Source organism: Crinia signifera, chromosome 8, assembly GCF_055691185.1.
Source record: "Crinia signifera chromosome 8, ASM5569118v1, whole genome shotgun sequence".
NCBI classification, from domain to species: Eukaryota; Metazoa; Chordata; class Amphibia; order Anura; family Myobatrachidae; genus Crinia; species Crinia signifera.
Window position 1 is genome coordinate 26,893,168 of NC_139224.1, and position 27,681 is coordinate 26,920,848.

The 27,681-nt window shown below is 46.4% G+C and overlaps 1 protein-coding gene across 5 annotated transcripts in view; it reads left to right on the plus strand.

Moving 5' to 3' along the window:
- Window positions 1-2,530: 2,530 nt before the first annotated feature.
- The window catches only part of MAGI1 (membrane associated guanylate kinase, WW and PDZ domain containing 1), a 413,627-nt gene continuing 388,476 nt past the window's right edge, over window positions 2,531-27,681 (plus strand). For 4 of the 5 annotated variants that reach the window (XM_083156033.1, XM_083156032.1, XM_083156034.1 and 1 more), the window contains exon 1: window positions 2,532-3,064. In XM_083156033.1, coding sequence (XP_083012159.1) covers window positions 2,779-3,064 — 286 coding nt within the window. In that variant the 5' untranslated portion in view covers window positions 2,532-2,778. Of the gene's footprint in view, window positions 3,065-27,681 lie in introns of all 5 variants that reach the window. The other variant, XM_083156031.1, reaches the window with a different exon arrangement.

Here is a 27,681-nt window from a genome sequence, read left to right on the forward strand (position 1 = left end):
CGGCCACAGACGCTGCAGGTGAGCTCCCGGCAGGCGGCAGTGGCATTACAATAGCCCCGCAGACCCACGGTGCCCACACCTACAGTGCTATTGTTACGCCACTGGTACAGGCTTATTGGACTGTGCACAACAGGAAAACATGTATCCATGTATGCAACGGCCTTTAGCCAAACACTAGGATGTCTCCCTCTGTACTTTTTATAGTATTCTGCCGGTGGATCTACAAGTTAGGACCAAGCCAATGCTATCCTGACAGAGCATTTTATACAAATTGGGCCAGACTAAGGGGGAGATTCTCGAAACAAGAAATGCGGTAAAAACCCCGTTATCGGGGTTTTTACTGCATTATGGGATGTTGTAAGCATCCCCCGCCGGGTTAACGCGGTGGGGGGCATCGCCAGAAAAATCTGGCGATGCCCCATAGAAGCCAATGGGCTTCTACCGCATCCCTCCGCCGCCCCGCGCCGACCCCCCGCATCGCCCCCTCACCTGTGCTGCCCGGACCTGTGACCTCCTCCCTGCACTGATCCTCTTCCGGGTACAGGGAGGAGGAGAGCCCGGCGCAGCAGCAGCAGCGCCGCGTGTGGGAGGGAGGGGAGAGCCGCCGGGACCTGCTGGGACCCGGCGACTCTCACCGCAAAGGACAGCTCTTAACGCAAGAACTGTCCTTTGCTATAATTATCGCATATGTTACAACATATGCGATAATTAAGTATGCGATGGGCGGCGAAGGGGGCGGAGATGCTTAGAGAATCTCCCCCTAAGCCTTGAAAAGTGATCAAATGGAAAGAGTTAAACCACCAACCAATCAGCTCCTAATTATCATTTTTGAAACACTGTCTGTGACATGGCGCCTCTCTGCGCTCTCTCACACACTGACCCAGGACGCTTCTCTGCGCTCTCTCACACACTGACCCAGGACGCTTCTCTGCGCTCTCTCACACACTGACCCAGGACACTTCTCTGCGCTCTCTCACACACTGACCCAGGACGCTTCTCTGCGCTCTCTCACACACTGACCTGGAGCGCTTATCTGCGCTCTCTCACACACTGACCTGGGGCGCTTCTGTGCGCTCTCTCACACACTGACCTGGGGCGCTTCTCTGCGCTCTCTCACACACTGACCTGGGGCGCTTATCTGCGCTCCCTCACACATTGACCTGGGGCGCTTCTGTGCGCTCTCTCACACACTGACCTGGGGCGCTTCTCTGCGCCCTCTCACACACTGACCTGGGGCGCTTCTCCTCGCTCTCTCACACACTGACCCGGGGCGCTTCTCCGCGCTCTCTCACACACTGACCCGGGCTCCTCTCCGCGCTCTCACACACTGACTCGGGCGCCTCTCCTCGCTCTCACACACACTGACCCGGGGTACCTTTCCGCGCTCTCTCACACACTGACCCGGGGCACCTCTCCGCGCTCTCTAACACACTGACCCAGGGCGCCTCTCCGCGCTCTCTCACACACTGACCCGGGGCGCCTCTCCGCGCTCTCTCACACACTGACCCCGGGTGCCTCTACGCGCTCTCTCACACACTGACCCGGGGCACCTCTCCGCGCTCTCTCACACACTGACCCAGGGCGCCTCTCCGCGCTCTCTCACACACTGACCCGGGGCGCCTCTCCGCGCTCTCTCACACACTGACCCCGGGCGCCTCTCCGCGCTCTCTCACACACTGACCCGGGGCGCCTCTCCGCGCTCTCACACACTGACTCGGGCGCCTCTCCGCGCTCTCACACACACTGACCCGGGGCGCCTCTCCGTGCTCTCTCACACACTGACCCGAGCGCCTCTCCGGGCTCTTTCACACACTGACCCGAGGGCAGGGTGCTGTGCGGTGTGTGTGTATGGGGAGGGCAGGGTGCTGTGCGGTGTGTATGGGCAGGGTGCTGTGTAGTGTGTGTATGGGGAGGGCAGGGTGCTGTGCAGTGTGTGTATGGGGAGGGCAGGGTGCTGTGCAGTGTGTATGGGGAGGGCAGGGTTCTGTGCAGTGTGTATGGGGAGGGCAGGGTGCTGTGCAGTGAGTGTATGGGGAGGGCAGGGTGCTGTACAGTGTGTATGGGGAGGGCAGGGTGCTGTACAGTGTGTGTGTGAGGAGGGCCAGGGTGCTGTACAGTGTGTATGGGGAGGGCAGGGTACTATAGAGTGTGTATGGGGAGGGCAGGGTGCTGTGCAGAGAGTGTATGGGGAGGGTAGGGTGCTGTACAGTGTGTTTGGGGAAGGCAGGGTGCTGTGCAGAGAGTGTATGGGGAGGGCAGGGTGCTGTACAGTGTGTATGGGGAGGGCAGGGTGCTGTACAGTGTGTGTATGAGGAGGGCAGGGTGCTGTACAGTGTGTATGGGGAGGGCAGGGTACTATAGAGTGTGTATGGGGAGGGCAGGGTGCTGTGCAAAGAGTGTATGGGGAGGGTAGGGTGCTGTACAGTGTGTTTGGGGAAGGCAGGGTGCTGTGCAGAGAGTGTATGGGGAGGGCAGGGTGCTGTACAGTGTGTATGGGGAGGGAGAGGCCCCAGTGCGCCTGCGTGTGTGTATGAGTGAGTGAGGATCACGCTGGGACGGGATGGCAGGAACCTTTGTATCTCTCTCCCGGCACTGAGAGTAAGGAGAACAGCCCGGACAGCGGACGCAGGAGCCGGGCAGGCACAGGCGCTGAGCACCGGCCACGGGCAGGACGTTGGCGGGAGCCGGATGCTGGGAAGTTGTGGAGTGATGAGTGAGTGCGGGCTGCTGGCACCGGGCTGCGGGCACCGCTGACACCTGCGCCCCGGGACGCTCACCATGGCCAAAGTCATCCAGAGGAAGAACCACTGGACGAGCAGGGTGCACCGGTGCGCGGCGAGCCGGGGCCCCGGGGGGGAGCTCCTGCTGCCGGTGCTGGGGGGAGCGGAGGACGGGGAGTTCCTCTATGTGGGGGAGCTGGAGGAGTCCGGAGATGGGGAGCTTCAGACGGGGGAGCTGCTGCTGGAGGTGGCCGGGGTGCCGGTATCCGGGCTGCCCAGATACGACGTGCTGGAGCTGGTGCGGGGCTGCGGGGACAGTGTCCCGATCACAGCTGTCAGACAAGGTGAGTGCGGTTCCTGCTCCACTTCCCCGAGTCTCTGCTCACTTATACTGCTGCCACCCTCACCTGCATCTGTCTCTCCTAACTTACATAACACTGACTATATATATATATATATATATATATATATATATATATATATATATATATATATATATATATATATATATATAATCTCAATTGTATATGGATTTTAACTTGAGTGCGTTACTGCTTTGCCATGTAGTTCAGGCCACCGTTACCTGTGCCTCAGGTGTGTTGCAGTGTGCTCTGCACTGAATGTATTGCTGCTGTGCAGGCCACCGTTTCCTATGTCTCAGGTTTATTTGGCCTCAGGTGTGTAGCAGTGTGCTCTGCACTGGATGTATTGCTGTTGTTTATGCAGGCCACCGTTTCCTATGTTTCAGCTTTATTTTGCCTCAGGTGTGTAGCAGTGTGCTCTGCACTGGATGTATTGTTGCTGCTTGTGCAGGCCACCGTTTCCTATGTCTTTGGTTTACTTTTCCTCAGGTGTGTAGCGGTGTGGCCTGCAATGGATGTAGTCCTGCATGTTGCTGCTGTGCCATGTATTGTAATGCAGGCCAACGTTTCCTATGTCTCAGGTGTGTAGCAATGTGGTATGCACTGGATATGTTCCTGCTGCTGTGCAGGCCACCATTTCCTATGTTTCAGGTTTACTTTGCCTCAGGTGTGTAGCAGTGACGTCTGCACTGGAGGTGTTCCTGCAGGCTGCTGTACAGTGACACTTCCAGGTGATATGCAGGCTGCTGTACATACTGTAGGTGACAAGCTCTGCACACACAATGTAGTGCCAGTGACAGAGAGCTGAGGAAGCCCCTGCAGTTGGGTGACACAACTGCCAATCATTCCAGGGGGATCATTCGTTTTCTTATTATCTGTATTATTAGTGTCTGCTGAATTATCTGTCACATGGCAATGCAACATCCAAAACAAAGGGCTTGATAGTGAATTAATGCTGCATAATCACATAGGCATTACAGGAAAAAGTTCCAGCAATAGAAAGTTCTCCTGGTTTATTTTATATTTATTATTGGTTATTCATTCATAGATCAGTAATTTTATTTTTATAACTACTCTTCTGTGGTGTGTGTATATCTACACACACACACACACACACACACACACACACACACACACACACACACACACACACACACACACACACACAATATTGTGTGTCACTGGCTCCTGGCAACGTCGTACACTCCTTGTGGGATACAGCTGAAGTTTTAATTGTTTTATTCCGTGACCTGTCTTGGCAGCACCATAATGATTATCTATACATAACATTCTAGGGGGATATTCGGCTGCTGGCTTTGTGCACATGTGATTGGTTTGCCTTGATGTAGTACAAAAGTTATTGTGTCAATATTTGTGTTCCGCACACACTGTGTGGTGATCTCACCTGTTACCATCCACCCATGGCGAATGAGTCACACAGAGATAGGATTTTGTCCGCTTCGGGACATCCAGGAAAGGATTATGTATCACCATAAAATTAGATCCGCCTCCTTTTTAACTGCGTTATTTCCTCTGTACTGTACCTTAGCCTTTTTGAAAAAATATACAAAAAGATTTATCATCTGATATGGTCAGCAATGTTGATTGGGTAAAGGCTGGCTGCAAGAGCTTGCACTCATTTTGTGTTTAAATTAACAGCACCTTAAAATCAGATCACGCTGTTTACATGTAGACAATACTATTACCAACTTTGTTCATACCGGTAATACCAGTCTACTACAGTTTGCAGGTTTAATCATTGACATCGGTCTTTGCCCCTTTGGATAGTACCATCAATGGGGTCAGTTCAGTTTCCCACAAAGGATGATGCCTGGGTTGGCTGTATTGTCATGAAGATGGGTACACATTTGACAATACTGTATGTCAGTTTAAACCATGATCAACAATATCACCCATATCTCTCCTTGTGTAAGCCCGCGGTCACTTGTGGCGGTTAGATTTGATGTGATGCACAGAAAACTTAGCGACATGTCAATGAAGTATGAAAATGTGATTGTTTCATCCTTTATTAACATAGCTCAATGTGTACCCAGGTTCTGATGTGTCAGCCTGTTGGACCGACATATCGGCTGGGTACACATCATTGCAGTGTTTACCCAGCTTAAATCTGGCATATCTCAGAACTTACTCCCACAGACTTAAGGGGGCAAGTTACTGAGTCGATTTTGTACCTAGTTGAAATGTGAATCCGACTTATCGGAACCAGGGTGTACATTGAGTAATGTTAATGAAGGAAAGATCTACTGTGTCACACATCACTCTTAATTGGTTGCCTTAGAACATATAGGAGTCTTCTTCACAGCTTGTAAACTGTATCATATTTTAGTTAGGTTGTTTTTTAATAATTATTCCTGTTAGAAAATTACAATTTAATGATACTTTATCTGTACTTGTAGTTTACGATATGATAGTAAACTTTTTGGTTTTGAAAAGAATGTGGTTCGCAGGTGGCCAATACCAGAACTGTCTGTCTGTCTGATTTAGGCCTGTAAGCAAGGCTGCAATTTTGCAGGTGGACAAAACCATGCTGCACTACAGGTGGGGCAGATGTTACATCTGTGCAGAGAGTGTTATGCTAGGTACACACCAGGACGACTAGGGCCCGATCCCATCAATTTAGATCCAATTCTGACCGATTGGATGTAGATTGTGAGGTGATTGGGCCCTTTTCAGTCCTGTTTTGATCCGATTCCGATCGGCTGCGCGGCTCCGTGTGTCGGTCGGTCGTTATTCACATCCTACCTGCAGCAGGTAGGATCTGGAAACGACCATACACCTGGGTGCGGGTCGCCATCAGATCGGTACTGCTCACGGTGCACATCGTGAGCGGGTCGGACGAGACACTGACAACCCGCTCACAATGTGCATCGTGAGTGTGTCGTCCTGGTGTGTACCCTACATTACTATGGGTGAAGGTGAAGTGTGTTCAAACTGAAATCTAAATTGCAGTGTTAGAATAAAACAGCCAATGTTTACCCTGCACAGAAACAAAATAACTCCCCCCAAATCTAACTCTCTCAGCACATGCCTTATTCCACTCATTGCGACGATGCTAATCGCGTATCCTGCGCTGTCCGCTTACTTGCGGCAGTCCTCTCCCTCTTGAGACCAGGTGAATAAGGACACATCTGTAAGTTATACTTTGTGTATATCATTCTGCAACTCAAACCAGCATAAAAGATGATTTCTGAGGTCATCACATCTAAGCGACATCATCCTTTAAAAAGTTATGATGTCATCCCTTTTCAATAAGCGAACGTGTGAACTATTGCACTTTATAGCGGCAACGTGTTCCGCAGAGATGTATAATCGGAATGATTTCCTGGCTAGCACGCCCTGCTACATGGGATTACACCTTGATATCTCTGTAACAGGCAAATACACAGCAGGAACAGTTTAGTCAGTGACCAATTATCATACCAGTATACCAAGGACGGAGGGGGGAAGGGGTCCCGAGCATCGGGAAGAACCCCTGTGGAATAAAGCATGAAAGTGCAATTCATATGGTACAGTACCTTGGCTGGAGTAAAGTACTGTTAATTATAACATATATTACTAGCCACCTCCGATTTATTTACATGACCTGCATTTAAGTATGCATTTACAGTATATAGGTAAAGAACACCTGGTCAGGGCCACCATAAGGTATTTTGGGGCCCGGGACTCATTTCCAGTCTGGGTATTTGGCACCCCACTTGAGTTAACATAATTCGGCTCCTGTTCCCCCATCTCCTCTTCAGCTGAGCTGCAGCATGGAGGTCCTGATTGGCTGCTGATGCAGGAGCTCTGATAGGCTCAAAAGCCGGTGCAGCATTTTAATTGGTCGTCGGCATCCTGGGGAGGGTGTCAAATATAGGTGCCCAGGGCCTTCCAGAGGCCGGGCCTGGGACAGCTGTACCTACAGCACCCCCCTATTGGCGGACTTGCACCTGGGTATCTTCTTACTATCTTTTATAATAGAATTCTATCACTGCTCCTCACCTCTATAGGGGAGATTCAAGTGTTTTGCATGCCAGCGGCTACTGGATGGGGCCTGGCAGAGCAATTGAAGTGTTATTTCATTTGGGCACGCACAGCCGCTCACGTTGACATTACTGTAATGTTGTTATGTCATTTTGACGGGGTGGTGACTAGTCAGATGGGCAGCAGGTCCGAACACTGGCTCAAGTTCGGTGCGCACAGGACCGTGCATCGGACCTGAGGGAGACATCAATCTCATCTGATTTGGGCCTAATTTTTTTTTCTTTCTTTTACAACTCAGCCCAGGGCTACAAATCTGCAGTTGGTCCTCTTCAGTAGAAGTTGGATTAGAAAAAAGGTGCAGTTAGAGAACGCTGGGCCCCATATCAGCATTACCTACGAGCTGCTCTCGTTTCAGCTGTATCAATATTTTGACACCCACCTACTGAGAACGGCTCCAACACCGCCTAATAATCACCGCTATATACATATTTCCTAGGATGACACAGTTGCCTGAACTATATATACATTCCTCAAATCAACAGCAGACATCCGATTTCTGTATGAATAATCCCATAGCAGGCGCCCTAAAATGTGTCTCTGTGCAAGGCAGAGCCACTGGATACAGCACATCCCCAACAACACAGCACATGCCACATTGCAACGGACTCGCTGTAACTGAACCTGGGTTTAATACCCAGGTTCAGGTTAAGGAAATCTTTACCCACAGTTTTTCTGCTATCCTATTTTATGGGTAATGCAGAAAACCTGTAGAAATCATTCCGTGACTTAAGGATAGTAGTGTTCATTCTAGCACCCGCATGCAGTTCCTGTTCCCTGCCTGGGGTGTTGCTGTCTGCTGTGGTGTTTCTAGCACAGGTCTGGTTTGCATATCAGTGCTGATGTACAGACCACACTGTGCTAGAAGCACTACAGCAGACAGCGACACCCCAGGCAGGGAAGAGGAGCTGCATGGGTTTTCAAAGATAGTGGGTGCTAGAATGAACACTAGATGGATTTCCTTAAGGTGCGTACACACGGGGGGGGGGGGGGGGGGAGATATATTGCTCAGTGTCTCCTTTTCATCAGCGACCAGAGATGGTCGCTGATGAGAAGGAACCTCTGCCTGGGGAGCCGCAGAGGTAATCAGCTGGCAAGCTCCTGCGACCAGCGATAAGAATGGGGCTGAAAACGGGAGTGCGCACCCAACGATTTATTGCCGGGGCACACTCCCATCACTGGCAATATGGTCACCTGCGACCATATTCCCAGCGATTTCAGCCCCTATTGCCCCGTGTGTACACAGCTTTAAACTAGCCAAGGAATAAAATACAGGGGATAGAATCAATTAGCCGCTTGCTTGTTGCTCACACCTGGGCGGGAAGCAAGCTGATGGCCTGTTTCATACAGTAGTTGTTTGCTAGGCTGGGTGTAATTGCAACCAGGGTATGTGTGTACACTAACACATTCCTATACATGCGGCTAAATGGCCAAAACAATCAGTCGATAATTGCTCACTCATGAACGCTGGGAATGGGAACAGATTCGGGCCGTAATGAAGGGGTCTGAATCATCCCATAAAAGTGGTGAGATTTCCCTCCATGTGTAGACTCTGGGATATAAGCGCACAGAATTCTGTATGTGAATTTGCCCCATAATGTCAAATATTTTAAATTGTATTATGTTGCGGGATTTTTTTTACGCGTATCTGTGAAAATACCATATACTAGAACAGCTTGTATTTCAGGTTTAAAGGTCCTGGGTGTACTGGCCTGTCAGTGCAATGACACAGGTGTATAACGTTTACCCTAGATTTCGATCTCCTTGACGCCATGAACAAGCATTGTACTGTGCTGCGTACATATCTGTTCTGCATTGCTATAAAGTGACTAGGCTCTGTCTGCAATAGGGGACTATGGTGTCATCTACTGTATATTTTAAAACAAGGAATTTGAGCCAGAAATCGAGGAGATTTGTACCAGCTGCGATTTTGTAGCCAGTTGTCAGCTAAATCTGCGCAGATGCTCCGCGGTGTGTTTGGAAGCCGTTTATGTGGTTTACAAGTCTCTGTCTGCTGTTGACGCCTTTGATGTGGTCACGAGTGCGTTCGGGAGAACTCAAAACGAATTCACTTCTGATCCCGCGCAGTTCCCTTGGGACCGGGCTGCTAACAATAGGAGCTCTGTACTGGTCACAGACACTTCATGAAACTGTTTTCTTATTAAATAAAAGGAAAAAAAATCATATATAAATCTGTTGGTGTGACTGACTGGGAAGGAGGCAGAGTCCCTGGTCAGATTGCTGCGTTCTTGGCACAGTGATTTCATTATTTACTCGGCAGCGGCGGCCTGGTTACCATTCCTTGGTTACATCATATCTGTGTTGTATCCTATCGCTACTGGAAGTCGGTAACATCTATATCCCGCTCGTCTTTTTGTAAGTACTCGGATTGCTTCATGTGAACAGGACCGAGAGACCTTTTCCTGGAGCTGGAATGTGATATTGGATGGAACACACCCCGTGACAGGTGAAAAGGGCATTACATATCAGTGCTCACAGGAGCTGGAACCTGACTACAAACAGAAAAACTATTGTGTGAAACTTGGGCCTGAAACGGTTTCTTTCTTTTAAAAGTTAATATATCGATGTTGGGCGGAACTTCAAAACAGTCAAAAACAATTCTATTGGTGGACAAACAAAGTTTTTGAAGTCTTACGGTTCATTGCTTTTCCAGCCTCTCTAATAAAATATTTGTGACTCAGACTCAAAAGGTGCCAGCTGGCCTTCTTTTAGTGAGTTCCTACCTGTCATCTGTCACGAACAGAGGACGGAAGACCTCCATAGCGACCCGTGGGAGAGCGCATAGTTAGCGATATAGTGCGTACACAATAGACGACATGCACGATAATGTCGATAACAATGATCGTTATGACGTCACATTGTGTAATAAATAGTCTAGTGTGTTCGCACCTTTAGCTGATCACTTTGAAAATGAAAGGACTGCATTGAAAATCTGCTGTTCAGCGCAATCTTGCACAATTCATTTTTATATAGGAAGTTCAGTGTTTAGCACTGTCATTTACAAGTCGCTGACTGAAGAAGGGACAGCGATGCACAGCTGCGAAGTGACAATTAAATGTACGCTGCCAGTCTGACATACTGTCCTGCAGTAGATAGGAGAGGAGTGCTATAGAATGGCATTATTGGGGATTCCCTGTCGAGATGCATGAAGGTCGACATGGGTTTAGGTTGACACAAACATTAGGGTGACATGCACAAGGTCAACAGTCAAAAGGTTGACATGGGGTATTTTATGCCCTACCATTCACTAGGGCATGGAGGGAGAATAAAACGGTGTGCCCAAAGCATGGTGAGCACAATAAGCCCTTTTTTAGTGTCAATGTCAACTATGTCGACATTCGGGACAAAAAAAAAAGCAAAAACCCCCATGTTAACCTTTTGACTGTCAACCATGGGCATGTCGATTTAATGCTTGTAGACCTAATGACCCTGTCGACTTAAGCCTATGTCGACCCCAGTCATGTCGACCTTCAGTGGTCAATCAAATGCTTGTCTGTGCAATGGTCCATACTCCCCAAATTCTGCAACTGCCACCAACTGCCATTCCACACTGACTCACTGGCAGTGGGTGAGACTCCCCTATTTTAATCTAGACAGTGCTGCAGCCCCGCCCTCCTGGAGCCGTTACTGGATAAGATGCATGCAGACGGGGTTTGGGGTGAGGCAGAAAGATTTGAGAGGAAATTACAGGATTCAGGGGGAAAGAGGTGAGAAACAGGGAACACATTGCTGTCTTCTATGGTACCTTCAAAAACATATGAATGGTTGAACAACGGTTACAAAATCTGATCAACATACAACAAACAAAATTGCTGTAAGTAGGAAAGATTTGTAGAAGTAACAGTCCCGCAGAATAGCACAGGTTTATGCAATTTGCCGATATTCAAATATCTTTCCCTGCTAACGATGGCCAATCATTAAGGTCATATTGATCCTAGCAGGTACCTCAGCCGACAGTATACACACAAGCCCAGGACAAATACATGCACACTTCAGATTCAGACATCACCAACGTTTATACTGTATAAAACAATTTTTCTGAGAATTTATTACATGGTTTTAAATTATATGCCTAAAAGTGAGCTTTGAAGCCTCTTTTAGCCATTGCAGCATGTATTACCCCCCCCCCCCCCCCCCCTCCATCTCATTAAGAATATGTGACCATAGCGTTCTCCAAGATTATACACCAATGGATTGGGTCCAGCAGGAAAGATAAGGTTGCTTAGCGACTCTGCCCTCCCCCCACCTTATATTACAGAAGGGGGTGTAGAAAGAAGAGATTGCATCACGTAGATATGTATTGGGAAGACATTATAATGATGGTACTGGTACGATAGACACCATTTCTCTTTGTGGCAGGTCACAGTTAATGCTTGCTGTATAGTACCTCTTATTTTCCCCCGTAAGCCATCCCATTCGTCCTGGACTTGTGTGTATACTGTCAGCTAACAGAGGTATCCCGCTCGGATCAATAGGACCTTATTGATTGGACATAGTTAGCAGGCCTAGATACTTGAATATCGGCAAATTGCATAAACCTGTGCTATTCTGCGGATTTGTTACTTCTGTAAATCTTTCCTACTTACAGCAAAAAAATTTGAACGCACCATAGAAGAATGCAAAATGTACTCCGTATCTCACCTCTGTCCCCCTCAACCCTGTCCTTTCTTCTCAAATCTGTCTGCCTCACCCCAAACCCCCTGTCTGCATGCCTCTTATCTGCCCCCCTCACTTTCTCCCTGTCTTATCTCTATTGGCTGAATGGGAGATCACCGATTGGCTGAGAGAGCGCTCCCAGCCAATCAGCAGCCACCCATTCTTTTGAATTCTCCTATGCTACGTGTGTAGGCTCCTTAACTATGGATTTCAGTAATCTTTGCTAGCTGTCCATAGCTATACATTTATGTCATGTCTAGTAATCCTTGGAGAATTCCTATTTTCAGGAATCCGCATTTGGAACCAGCAGAATAGTTCTTTCCAGCAGATGCACACAATCTATGGACAGGTTTGGTTACCTACAGTCTGTTATTGTGGCCCCTTAATTGTCAGCACTCCTATAAGTTCTGTTTGGTATCTAAGAACAGCTGCTAAGATGTGTACTAAGATTTGTGCTGTTAATTGTGCTCTGTTTTTGTTGTTCTGTCACTGTTATGTCTAGTTCTGTATACCCTGTACTGTTCTATATGTACCGCGCTGCGTACCCCTTGTGGCGCCCTATAAATAAAAATATAATAATAATAATCCTGTGTTGTTTCTATGTAATATGCTGACGTTGCATTAACTAGGATTTCACGACCTCTTCAAAGTGCCGCTCAAAAACAAAGAAACCTCACATCACATCCTAGACCACTAGACACACACCCTAAGCTGCAGTACTGATCCGTCGGTCAGGGCCCTTAGTCACAGATTTCACTCAACTTTTCCTATAGCTCATCTTCTGGTTCTGAGAGCTTTTTAATAAAGAGGAGCACCTTTCACCAATGGAGACTGGCACAGGGGCTAGTTCAGACCCATTCACTGAGCTAGGAATTCACAGCCCTAATGAGTATCCAAGGAACCTGCATGTGCACGGCCTACAGTGCTCATGCACCAGCCCTCCGCGCGTTCACAGCCAGCGATGGCCTGTGAACGCAGGCCGTACGCTGGCTGATTACCAGCATGCTGTATGCCAGCATCTCTCTTGCTCACTGGCAATATGTATGCATGGAAGAAGTTAAAATTATATTTTGCACCTGGGCCCACAACCCACAAGCTCTACCACTGGCCCCACCCCTACCAGTTGACATCACAACTTCTCCCATACATACTGCAATCGTAAAATCACATTCGCTCAACGAGACCTGTTCCGTTCAAGTATACTACAATGCACTAATAACCTATTAATCAATCTGACGTGTATCTGAGCTGCGCTGTTTATACTGAGCATTCCTTTTATCCTCACAAGCTGAGAAATCTGATTAGTGCTCAGATTAATCAATATGCAGCTAGGCTGAGGGGGACGGTAGAGTAATGTCTTCCTCCGTCTCCATACACTCTACGCGCATTTTCCCATAGGCTCCTAAGGCTTTTTATAAACCTACTATACAGTGTTCAAGTCCATTTACTTAAGACGGCTGGCAGACTATTAACTGGTCCCGTTTAAGGAACATTCGCAATGTTGTAAAGAACGTATTAATGATTCCCTATTCGGTTGGCTTGTCTTAGTGCTTTTTTAAGTGCTTTTGTTTTTTAATTTGCTTTTGCATGCTTTTAGGAAGGCCACTTCGGGGGCAGCGTAAATGCGTCTGCTAGCCAATGTGGGGCAGTATTTTTAGCTGTTCTGGAACACCGTGTATTCAATGCACATACTGTATGTGGTTGTGAGAGTGGAAGGAGCCGAAATATGGGTGCTATACATTACTTGTATGTGCTATTGTTTACAGCAGGGATGGCCCTCCAGATGTTGTTGAATTACACATCCCAGCATGCCCTGCAACAGTTTTAGTATGGCCAAATAACAAAACTGTAGCAAGGCATGCTGGGATGTGCAGTTCAACAACAGCTGGAGGGCCGAAGGTTGCCCATACCTGGTTTACAGGATTACAGGTCTTCCAATGCTAAAATAATAAAATGTCCGGGGTGGGAGCCCTGTGTCTACATTTTTTCCATGTCAATACTGTTGACCTTCACATCGGCCCCTGTCTTAGTTGAGCTTCTAGAATAAATAATTATGCAACCCATATTAGGTTAATTGGGTCTAAACAACATTAACCCTGTAAAAGGTTTTGGATTGAAGCCCATTTCAGAGAATGCAAAATTCCCCACAGGTAACACCTTGTACGCATATAGGACTTTATTCTGGTTCACTTGCAAAAGCAAATTCTCTCTCTAATAGATAAAACCATGTGCACTGCAGGTGGGGCAGATGTAACATGTGCAGAGAGCCTTAGATTTGGGTGAGATATTTTGTTTCTGTGCGGAGTAAATACTGGCTGCATTATTTTTACACTGCAATGTGGATATCCGTTTGAACACACCCCACCCAAATCTAACTTTCTCTGCACATGTCACATCTGCCCCACCTGCAGTGCACATGGTTTTGTCCATTTAGAGAGAGAATTTGCTTTTGTAAATGGACCAGAATCGGGCCCATAATCTGTTCTTTAGCCCAGTTGGACTGTAATCCTGTACCCCCTTAAAAATAATAATAATAATAATAATAATCAATAAAGAGAGGGATAAATGCACTGGGAGTTTGAGAAAACAAAAACGTTTGCAAAATTTTTTTTTAAACTTAGTCTTGAGCAATATAATAAATTTATGGTGCGTTTGAGCTGCAAATAAGATAGTACATAGCAAGTCGAGACAGGTGCTTGTCTAGTTCCAAATAATCATTTTGCTCAAACCCAAAAAGGGACCCCCGTAAGAGATATCACAGTTTATCCTTAAAGTCAAAATCTAGCAATTACAGAGATCACAACCTGTCTGTATTTGCATATATTAGTAGGCGTACATTGCCAGACAGCGCTGCTGCTGGCCAAAATATTATGCAAAATAGCAGACTAATGTCTGGGTATTACAGAATAAATGTTTGTGTACAAACAGATACTGTGTAAAGCTGGCCATACATCTACAGATCGATTGTCAGATTGGACTGGTTGGAATATAAACCTGGTAATGGAAACTGTCATTCCAACCAGCCCAATCTGTAGATGTATGGCCAGCCACCTTTACTTTGTAAAATACAGCCTAAGCTTAAATAAATCCATATATGTAATACAAATACATATATGTGCACTAGTAATCCTGCTCGAAGCAAATGCTTCGAAAGCTAGTCTGCTACCTTGTGATTGCCTCTGTGTTTGTGCATGTGTGAGAAAGATGTAGTTACACTCGCTGCCAAAAGAGACACACAAACAGACACTAGAAATATATATATAGATTATTTTATTTGAAAATAACCCTTCCCATACCCCCCGGAGATGCCTGGAGTTGCTTCCCAAAAAAATAAACTCATGGTGTCTATGTCGACATCTGTTGACATAGACACAGAAAAATGAATGTTTGCCTTTTCTTATGTCAACCCTTTTCCTGTCAACCCTTTTCCTGTCAACCTTTTGACCACATCAACCTAAAGAATGTCTACCTTTGGTGTCAACCTTTTGCCTGTTGACCAATCATTGTCGACACATTGACTTTTACACTTTGCTTGTAGCATAGAATCCTTCCAATGGAGTTTAGTCATTGTTTGTTATGTGTTTATAGTATGTGTCCTAACAGTAGTCGGGGGTAACTGAACCTCACGTAGAGATGTGAACTACGTGCAAAATACAGGGATTTGGATTGGACAGAATGAGTGGAGGGAGAAGTAACATAGCGCATCGCCTAATGAGCATGACAGCGGCATCTGAGGGCAGCCGAGCGCACAAGGGGCCCTGCCCTGAAGCACTTTCTCTGCTCAGACACATTCTCATTAAATCATATTGAGACATATTTCAGTCAACTGATCCTATCACATTGTGCTTTTTATTACTTTTCTGTTTGGAATTGTTTGTTTTCATAGTTTTAGATACTTTTTTATATATTTATTTATTTATTTATATTGTTTGGTTAACTATATTGTTTAGTTGAATATTTTTTGTTTGAGTGAACACTAGTTATGCCAACCCCGGGAATAGGGATTGAAAGATGCTCATTCCCAGGCTTGGCATCCCTAAAAGAAAAAACGCTCCCAAAACCCCCACATTAATTAATGGAGGAGCAGGTGGAGGCAGTGGGTGGGTCAGGTAGAGGCAGTGGGTGGGTGTTGCACCAGACAGTGAGGTGCCAGGCGGCTGAGTTTCTTAAGTGGAGCCGGGAGCGGGCCGCAAGAGGGCTTCAGCGGTACAGCAGTGCGGCCTGCGCAGAGTGACCTATGACCTAATCACGCTGCGCAGACCGCACGCCGGGGTCAGGAACAGCCGGGCAGCATCTGAGCAAGTGCTCAGACGCTGCACAGCATTAGACTGCTTATGCGCAGTCTAATCCTGAAATCCTGATTGGAGTATCCCGGACATTGAAATCCTGGACATTTTGGGGCCTGGATCCCGCCGAGACCGATTTTGGGATTGGCCACCCTAGTGAACACCAATGAAAGGCTTGGTGGTAAAGAAAGCTTCCGTTTATGCATTACTAATATTGGTCTGGATTTGAGATGATTAGAAATTGATGTCTCCCATACTACCCACACACCGTGTTGGGAGCAACCTCATGTCATGACATCGCAGATTTTTAGTTCCATGGGAACCAGTGCATCCGTCAGGCCAAATTCAATTCATTGTGTGTAGATATCTGCACCTCTTGGATAACCCCCGTGACATTAAGTAATGAGATACGTATGAGATCGTTGCTCTGACTGATCTGCTGTTCTGGTCCCGATCTAGACAGGAAGAGTGACACCTGCTTGTGTTGGCCGTGGCCCCTGGACATTCTAGTGCTGCATTAGCTTCTCACCTCTGGGCAGGTGTCAGATACCCAGAATTAATCTTTGTCCTGCTGAGATAAGGCGCAGCTATGAATAGGTAAATGGCAAAGTCGTGGGTGACTCCTCCAGTGCACAAGGGGGTTACTATTGTGTGTGAACAACTTCTTTAAAAGTGTTAAGGCCGATGCAGACTGGGCGACATTGAGCTGAAAATCGCTCAAAACACCCAGTTTGAGCAGCTTTCAGCTCAAGGCCGCCCAGTGTGTACGGTCCGGCAATGAGTGGTGAGCGTTGCTGCGCGCTCCCGCATCATCGCCGGAAAAGCCGTTTATCTGCTGGTAATACCAACAGATGAGCGGTTTTGAGGACGGCTTTGCATAGCGCCGGGCAGGGGTAAAGCGGCTCAGTGTACATGCTGGGCAAAATCGCCCAGTGTGTATGGACTTTTAAGCAGTTTGGACCTCATCTAGTACGGATCCGGTCAGCAGGTCTACAATCTCTCAAACCCGTCTAGATTAACAGTAATGGAAGTTAGACGCCAGTGTTAGGTCGCGGAGAGCGTGGTCTACGGTCTTATGGTCGACAGCAGTTTTTCACGTTTTTTTGGTGCACGTCTAACTTTTGTTACTGTAGTAGATCTAAACGTGATCGACTCTCTTTAAGCCTCTTACTGGACGGGTTTGACTAAAGTTGATCTACCATAACATGGCCGATCTAGACATTGTATATACGCTATACCATAACCCTCTGATATTTTCAGGGGAATGTAGAAAAAGGCTTACTTAATGATTAATTGCATATACAGTACAATATGTATTCTAAAGCTGCCCAGTAATTCGCAATCCCGAGATTAAGAGATGCCCGGGATGAGATTCGCGCATGTGCAGACTCACCCCGTAAACCCAGGATTGGAATCTCCAAGCTCAGGATTCAAATCCCAGGATCCGACCAGTCCAGGGATTGTCCACCCTAGTTGGAGCAAAGCAAGAACAGCAAGTAATACCCCTTTTACACTAAAGTTCTGGGTCTGACCTGAGGTTTGGAACGCCCCCAATTAGTCCCTTTTAGCAAAACAGGAGGCAGCTCTTCTCCTTATGCCTCTATTCTACGTTCTGTTTATGTGGCTGCCTACATCATACAAGCAGCGATTGTGGAGGCACCATCTCCGCTACTGACTCCCTTTGATGTTGGCTTGTTTGCTAAGTGCGTTATGTGGACATATTTACTGCCTGTAGAACACCCACAGTTGGTTAAAATATGAGAGGAGGTGGATCAAAGTATACACAGTGTTTAAGTTATCATACACAAGGCCGACAGTGACAAAAGGTTGACAGGAGTTTTTCATGGTGTGAATGACGACAGTGACCCCTAATTGGTTTAGTGTGTACCTTCGCTTCGCTCTCCATTTCATCAATTGCCATGTTGGTCTTTGTCAGTGTTGACTTAGTGCATATCAAACTTTTGTCAATGTCGACCTTTTGGTATTGATCTATTGACTGTCCCATACATTGCTGACCTATCCTCTGGATCCCATTCTGAGTTTCACCACACCTGATTTACAGAATACTGTTGTGTTGCTCTGAAAGGATGCTGCAAAACCTTCTATTCACTAGGCCAATCCGTTCCTCGAGATCTACCAACGGTCCTCGTTTTCCAAATCCCCTAGCTGGTGCACAGCTGTAGTCATTACTAACTGTCACATTCCCCAGATCACCTAGCTTGGTGCACAGCTGTAGTCATTACTAACTGTCACTTGTCCCAGATCACCTAGCTGGTGCACAACTGTAGTCATTCCTAACTGTCACATTCCCCAGATCACCTAGCTGGTGCACAGCTGTAGCCATTACTAACTGTCACATGACCCAGATCACCTAGCTGGTGCACAGCTGTAGCCATTAAAACTGTCACATGACCCAGATCACCTAGCTTGGTGAACAGCTGTAGTCATTACTAACTGTCACTTGTCCCAGATCACCTAGCTGGTGCACAGCTGTAGTCATTACTAACTGTCACATTCCCCAGATCACCTAGATTGGTGCACAGCTGTAGTCATTACTAACTGTCACTTGTCCCAGATCACCTAGCTGGTGCACAGCTGTAGCCATTACTAACTGTCACATGACCCAGATCACCTAGTTGGTGCACAGCTGCATTCATTACTAACTGTCACATTCCCCAGATCCCCTAGCTGGTGCACAGCTGTCGTCATTACTAACTGTCACATTTTCAAACCTGCTGCATCCATTCCTACTATAGATCCACAGGTGGCCTGAGACACATGAACTGTTGGTAGATCTTGAGGACCGGTTTGGCCACCCCTGCACTAGGCGTTGGTACGGTTGTGCTTGCAGTCCCCCTGCAGTTATCTATCATTATGGATGAGACCCAGGTGTAGCGTTTGGCCATAGCTGTAAATGTAATGACTGCCTGAGACGGCGTTATAATGACTTTCAGTCACATCCTAATTCCAAGTCAATGGTGCTCAACGTTAACAGCTACAAATCAATTCTGTGTATGACACTAAACCTGAAGATTTTCCCTGAGCTGCTGAGAGTCAGGTCCTGTGGGGAACATGCAGCAGGCCGAGTGACGAGTGCACAGCTTATACCAATTCCTGCTCCTTTCTGCTCCGGTTGTGCGGACGATCTGTGTTCTGCGTCACCCTGAAAACAAAGCTCTCCTATCTGCTGCTCCAACCTCCATTATGTGTCTTCCCAGCTCCCTTTCTCCATATCCAGACCAGTGTCCCTGCAAAAATTGTTTTCACTTTCTGTTATGACATCTTTTAGCACACAAAGGAATAATTTTGTCCGTCGCGTGGACTCTAGTGGTCGCTGGCGGTGCTTCACCTCATATTGGTGAGGTGTAGTTAACCTTTTTTTATATATATATATATATATATATATATATATATATATATATATATATATATATATATATATATATATATATATATATATATATATATATATATATATATATATATATATATATATATATATATACACACACACAATCTATCTTTATCTATATAGAGAGATACATACATACATACATATATACAGATGGAGCTGGCCTAGTTCTTGCGGGGCTCTATCGCCAGCCAGCATGCCCTGCCATCCGTCGCTAGTGTGTCCCGTTTCGACACATCCCCGTCCACTGTCGCCGGTCCCCGCTGCCTCCCCGCGTCTCCCTGAAGCGGAGATGGGCAGGGTTCCGCCACCTAGCCACCGAATGACTGAGACGCATGTGCGTATGAGAGGCTTGCATGTCCCAGTCTAATGGAGTCCCTCTCAGCCAGCGCTCTGCCGAGTGCTGGAGCTGAATGAAGGGGGCTCCACCTGTATATAGATGTGCTTTCCTGATAAACATTGCAGTAAGGAAATAACGTTTGCTTCCATCTATTGACCTTTGCTCTTGCCCCTTTGATCTTCCATCCATGATGGTTCCCTAACACCCAGGTAAGGTAAGATTGCTGGGGCTCTGGGGCAGTGCAGCTGTGTTTCCCAGGCCTCTGTAATACCATCTCCGGGAAGATAAATAGCAGCGTTCCGATCGCCGTCCATCTTTCCGCCCTGTAGTAATACTGGCACAGCTATCTGTTTTCACCAGCAGGACAAGGCAGCCAGTGACCTCGCTGTAACATTAGGCACCAAGTTAGTTCTCATTCTCATGAACAGTGCTTCAGGTTACAGGATGCACTCTGTCTAGACCCATAAGCTGACGATTCATCAGCATTTCTGTAATTCAACCAGTGACGAGTCAGCCTGCAACACTGGCTGGGTTGGACAATTAGCATATGCAGCAATATGTGATTCATATAATTACTGGTTTGGTCGTCATGAGGCAAACTGGTGGATTCGGTAACATGGGGTCAGAAGAGACATTGACACATATCTGCAAACACCTAGAACATCCATACAGATCTTCTTACGGCGGCCCCAATCTCCAGGTATCACCATTTACGGCGTTAATTACACGGACAACTATTTTGCCAGGAGATAAGTTACTGTGTTAAAGGCTCTACTTTCCCCAGTCCGACAAGTAAAGTCTCCTATGATTTAAATGCAAATTCTTTGCAGCGAGTGACTTGTAAAATGTAAAACCACATGTACAATATTTGTTTATGACGTTACATACTTTTTTATTTTTTTTTAAGTGAGACTGTTTCCGTTGCTGTGGAACAAAAAAAGACACAAAACATTGTTATCAAAGGGGAAATTTACTAAGATGGGAGTTCCATGCTGTCTCCCGTAATTCATTTGGGGGGTGAGCTTTTAGACGTGGCTCCGACTCAATTGACCCCACTTCCCCACACGGTTCGGGAGACCCCCAGTCTAAAATTCTTCAAAAACAGATTCAAGACTTTCCTGTTTACTCAAGCATTTAAATAATGCCTTAAAAGGCCCATACACCCAGGGGGCGATTTTGAGCTGAAAGCCGATCAAGACACAGAGGGCCTTATTTTGGTTCACTCTTTCTGACAAAATCCTTCTTAGATGGACAAAACCATGTGCACTGCAGGGGAGCATATGCAAAATGTGCAGAAAGAGTTAGATTTGGGTGGGGGTTTTACTTCAAAGTGAGATCTATATTGAAGTGTAAAAATAAAGCAGCCAGTATTTTCCCTGCACAGAAACAAAATTACTCACCCAAATCTAATTCTCTCTGCACATGTTACATCTACCCCCCTGCAGTGCACATGGTTTTGTCCATCTAAGAAGTATTTTGTCAGAAAGAGTGAATCAAAATAAGGCCCCAAGTTTGGCCCGGCGATGAGTGGTGATAGGTGCTCCGCGTCAATGCCGGGAAAGCCGCCCAACTGTTGGTATTACCAGCAGATGAGCAGCTTTGTGGGCGGCTTTGCATAGCGCTGCACTATGCAAAACCGTCTGCCCCCCCTGCTGACAGCGCCGGTCAGGGGGAAGCTGCCCAGTGTGTATGGCTTGGACATGAATGGTGATGCGCGCTGCTGCATCATCGCAGGGAAAGCCACTCATCTGCTTGTATTACTAGCAGATGAGCGGCTTTGTGGCTGGCTTTGCATAGGGCTGCGCTATGCAATGCTGTCCACCCCACCTGGGCAGAGGGAAAGCCGCTCAGTGTGTATGCACTGAGCGGCTTTCCCCCTAGTGATGACAGCGGCCATAGCTGTCCATACACGCTGAGCATAATCGCCCAGTGTGTATGGACCTTAAGTATAGTTTATGAAAACTATACTGTACTTCATTCTTCCTGTACTGTATTACATTCATTCTATCTGTTAAGCGCCTTGACTCCTATTGGAGAAAGAGTAAATTTATAAATAAATACAATTATTATTATTATTATTATTATAATTTCAGGTGGTTTGTCGCTATGGGCAACCAATCAGATATTATCTATTATCTTCTAGATGGTGCTAAATAAAAAAAAAAGTGGAATCTGATTGGTTACCCATAGCAACATCCCATGTGATTAGAGAACTCCCATCTTCATGAATTTCCCCTAAAAATGAAAAGAGGTGATGTTGCCCACAGCAGCCAAAAGTTTCTCTCTATCAATTCGCTATTGCATCTTAGAAAATGATCAACAGAATTTGGTTGCTATGGGAAACACCACTCTTTTCATTTGTACAAGCTTTAGTTAATTTACCCCATACACTGTTTTTCTCTCTCTTGTAAGTCGGTTGCCAGTTTTCATTCCTTCTTCAGCCCAACCATTGGAGTCGCCTCAAATCCTTAATAAGATAACACTTCCAGGTGGCGAGACCGATCTTATTGCTGATCCGTCTGTCTGCCAATGGGTTAAAGCTCAGATGGTGGAGAATGTTGCTTGCCATCTGCCAAAATGTAAAAAAAAAAAGATCTTTTAAATATTAACTTGACAAGATGACATTTGTCAAGCACTATAGAAACTGTATCTGCCGTCCCCTCCAGCGGGCTTAACCCTTCCTGGCCAAGAGTCTGCCAAGCTATTGGAATTTCCTTTGCCATTAAAATCTCATTTTAAAGTTGTATGATTTGTGATCAAATTAATATTAGGAGAATACAACGAAGGGTCTTCAAGTTATGTGTAGTTTAACAAACAGAAATGGATCTTTTTTTTATTTCCTTTCGATAGCCATACCACATGTTTGTATTTATTTTATTTGTATTAAGGGATGACCCAAGGGTCCTAATTTAGATCCTGTCGGATCCTGTGTGGCACGTCCTGCATCTTTGGACATACTGCGGTTGCAGACGTTACTAGATTGCCAAGGGAATTTGTCAAAATAGGTGTAAAAATTGCCAAGCAAACATTTTTATTCATCATAATGACCTGTTATGTTTTCCTTTTATAGGAAATATAATCTATTTTTTTTTTTCATTTGAATTTATATAACAAATGTGAGCGACGCTGAAATTTTGCCCATCTTTCACAGATGTTGGTATCAAAGGGTTAATGCTCATTAAGCACCCAAAGGGGCATATGTGTCATTAATCGCAGTGTTCGCCATACCCCATTCATCCAAATATTGGTAGGCCTGTCCTGCTTCTTGGAACCCCAAAGGCCTATCGCAAATTAGGCATAACTTTGTGGGTGTGTTTGCATTATGTGCAGCGTGGTACTGTTGGGCGGTCACTGGCTATTATTTCACATTTGCAAATGGTGAGAAGCGCTGTGTGCCGAGTACTTTGGCCTCTCTGGTACACATAGTTTTACAGATGTACAATCTCTCTGTATAAGAGGTAAGAACACTCTACATTCCTTCTCGCCCTCACTTGGCTGAGTTTCACGTAAAAGTACATTCCAGGAGATCTGTCTTCTCTGAGCCTGGCGTGTTGCGCTGCCACTGAAACTGGCTCAAGGTCATTGTTTACATATATGACAGGTCTCCGGCTCTTAGCGATACTAGACATACCAGCTGCGTTCACTGGCAGCAGACATTATGCGCCCGCTCCAGTGTAAACAGAGGTGCCATGCGATTTGCATGTGCTCTGGGTTTCCCGTCACTAACCCCTGCAGTGCAACATGACACATTGTTACTGACAGTGACATTGTTGTAGCTAATAATTCTTTGCAGAGGTAAAATTTAGTTTCTGCAAACAATGCAATGCCTGGTAATTCCTAATTGAAACTATTTTATTCTATTCTTTGTGTTCTGTACGGGTTATTGATGTTATTATGATTGTTGATGATTCCTGTGCTCCAATCATTTATGCTGCTTTCACACCGCAAAACCTGCTTAGACCCGGTATTTAAAACGTTTTCTTAAAACGGGTCAAAGCGGGTTATGCCCCTTTCACACTGCACATATTACCCGGTGATAAACCGGGTCTAAGCAGGTTTTGCGGTATGAAAGCACATCGCATGTTGAGCACTGCCACTGAGGTCCCGCTCTGTGCATATCTAATGAACGGGACCCAGCACAGTGGAGATTTAATGAGCAGGTCCCCGCCCCCTGCATATGAAATGAGTGGTCCCGTTCATTCCATATGCAGGGGGGCGGGGACCCGCTCATTAAATATCCACTGCACTAGGTCCCGCTCATTAGATATGCACAGAGCGGGACCAGGTTGTGCTCACTATTGGCTGGGTCCTAAATACTACCGTTTCAGACCCGTTCACACAGCAAAAGAAAAAACAGGTTTGAAAGCGTAGGACCCTGCTTTTTTACCGTTTCCAAATACCGTTTTTTTTTTTAAATGGTAAATTCACTGTGAACCTTTCAAATCGTACATATTACCGCATTGAAACGGTAAAAAATACTGGCAAATACCGGGTAATATGTGCAGTCTGAAAGGGGCATAACTTATATACCTGTGCAGCTCTGGTTGCAATGTGACCTGGGAGGCATACCTTGCATGTTTTTAGGGCTGCGTTGTGCAACCCCTAGCCTTTGCATTACCTATAAGGCTCAATAATGCTGCTTTCACACCGCAAAACCTGCTTAGACCAGGTATTTAAAACGGTTTTTAAAACTGGTCAGAGCAAGTTTAACCCCTTTCACACCGCATTTAAATACCTGGTCTAAAGCAGGTTTGCGGTGTGAAAGCACTACGGAAAAGCGGTACCACGGGCAAAAGTTCATTGCAGCCCCCCCCCCCCCAACAGCCACCTTTCCCACCACCTGCCCGGACAGCCCCAATACCCACAGCTGGGGCACCACGGACCTGGAAACACAACAGCGTGCCGTTAATGCTGCTGTGTGCGGGTCACGGTGCCGGAGATGGGGGACCAGCAGGACGTGTACTCCGCTTGCAGCGAGGATGTTCAGGACGGAGTGAGGAGAATGTCCCGTGTCCCCCCCCTCCTGTCCCGGCTCCTGCCAGCACCTCGGTCCATGTCCCGGCTCCTGCCAGCACCTCGGTCCATGAGCGGGATCGGGGCCACCGCCGACTCCCTCCTCACCTGAGCAGCGGGAGGATGCCAACCCCTCACCCGGAGCCACAGGTCTCCTGCAGCAGCAACTCCCACCAGCAGTCCCTGCAGACAGGAGCCTGACCACCGGAGGAAGGGTCTGGCGTTCCTGGATGAGCTGCGGCAGTTCCATGGGAGAACTGGGTGAGTGCTGCAGGGGAAGATGGACCTCACCGTCCTGTGTATGTGTGGAAGGAGATCCCGCACATGCACGGGGGATAGCCGGGGTAGGGGTCCGTGCATATCTAATGACAGCAGTGCTCATTAAATATTCACTGCACTGCTGTCATTAGATGTGCACAGAGCGGACCACTATTGGCTGGGTCCTAAATACCGTTTCAGACCCGATTTTGGTGCCAAAATACCGGGTCTGAAACGGGTAGGACCCTGCTTTTTTACCGTTTCAAAAAAACAGTTTTTTGGAAACTGTAAAATCTCTCTGGACCTTTCAGACCGCACAGATTACCGTTTTAAAACGGTAAAAAATCTGCAAAATACCGTTTTTTTTGTGCGGTCTGAAAGGGGCATCAGTAAATGCATACAGTTATTCAAATAAACACCTATGTGTAATAAAACAGCAGCATTTAACACCATTACAAAAATACATACGTGTGTGTAATATAAATATACCCTGTGTGTGTGTTTGTGTATGCGCTATATATTTTTATCCATTGATGGATTATTGTCCCTTTGACCCCGTTTGCCTGAAATTCGTGTTCTGGCCGCGTTACACATGATGGGGTCTTGTTACTATATCCACACCATAGATTTCTTTGGCCAGTTGTCTTATTGCCATAACCTCAGCTAATACCGCAGAGATATTTCTCCTGCCACATCCTACAGCCTTATACCACCGCAATATCACCACTATGTTTCCTCACATACCCTCACCGTCTGGCCTCTCGTTCTGCTGTAACACCACAATGATGGAACCACATTACCCATTCCTTGGGCCAAATTCTAGAATGCAGTATCAGAAGTAGCTGGTAATGACAGCCCGGCTGTGTGTTAGCAAGACACAGTGGCCTCTGTGATGTGTAAATTGTAATGTTCATATGTCGTGATTAGTGATATCTATCTATCTATCCTATCCTATCTATCTATCTATCTATCTATCTATCTATCTATCTATCTATCTATCTATGCCCGCTCAAAGCAAATGCTTTGAAAACTAGTCTGCTACCTTGTGATTGCCTCTGTGTTTGTGCATGTGACCCACATGGAGACACACAATCACACATCATATAGATGATATATACAGTATATATCTCTAACTACTCCTCACCACTATTCGGTTAGTGTTCATTCTAGCACCCACTATCTTTGAAAATCCATGCAGTTCCTCTTCCCTGCCTGGGGTGTCGCTGTCTGCTGAAGTGCTTCTAGCACAGTGTTGTCTGTATATCAGCACTGATATGCAAACCAGACCTGTGCTAGAAACACCACAGCAGACAGCGACATCCCAGGCAGGGAATAGGAACTGCATGGATTTTCAAAGAAAACGGGTGCTAGAATGAACACTATAGGTGAAGTGCTGCCAGTGGTCGCTTTGAGGACCAAATTGCTCCTTTGTGATGGCATAAGAGAAGACAACTTTTGCATTGACACTGATGTCTGCACTAACTTGCTGGATATGGAGAGAGAGAGCTGGGAAGACAGAGATTGGAGCAGATAAGGACTGGGGGTGAGGCGGAGAGTTTGTGGGCTAAAAACAGCTCAAAGTGAAAGTACATTGCAGAAGCCGTCATTTTGATAATAAATAATAAAAAAAAAAAATATATATATATATAATCTCATTTCAGTTGCGTTAGTTTTACGCAGGCTCTACTCGGTATTAGATTTGCAGCTGTTGCTGACTAGAAGCTGCTGTGATAACTCAAAGTGAGAATTACTATGCCGGATATATTAAAAGCAATTGAAAAGTTCTAATAATAGTTTCTGCACATAAATGAGTTTACAAAGAAAAGGCCAACTGTCGTTCCATACATCTCTGCATAATGCTCAGTTCCTTTATTCCAGTCAATGAATGCTGCAGTTTACAGATAATGGTTACCAGACTCTAGATATATTTACTAGTGATGTAACCAGCGTGTACCTTAATGCTGCTTTCAGACCGCATAACTGGCTTTGACCCTGTATTTGAAAACGTTTAAAAAAACGGGTCTGCCAGGTAAAACCCCATTTCACACCGCATCTCTTAAACGGTATATTACCGTTTAAGTGGCGTTTTTTTGACACTGGCAGACCGGTTTTTGGAAGCTTCCAAAAACAGGGTCAAAGCCAGTGCGGTCTTCAGTGCCCCCCCCCCCCTTCCCCGGGTTAACACACACACAACCGCACCCCCCCCCCCCCACCCGTTAACACACACACACAACCGGGCACACACCCCCCCCCCGCGGGTTAACACACACAACCCCCATGTGTTAAAGGACCCCCCCCCCCCAATGTTTTTAAGGAACCCCCCCGTTCAGACGGTACCTCCTGCGACGCGTTGAGGATCCCAGCAGTATGGACGGATGCATTGCACTTGTAAAAAAAAAAGTGTCTTTCGGAAAATGGCTGCCCCATAGGAAAGCCCGTTTAAAAAAACTGTCTTTCGTATGGGGGCAGCCATTTTCCCAAAGTCACTTTTCTTATAAGAAAAGTGACTTTGGGAAAATGGCTCTCCCCATACAAAAGACAGTTTTTTTAAAACGGGTTTTCCTATGGGGCA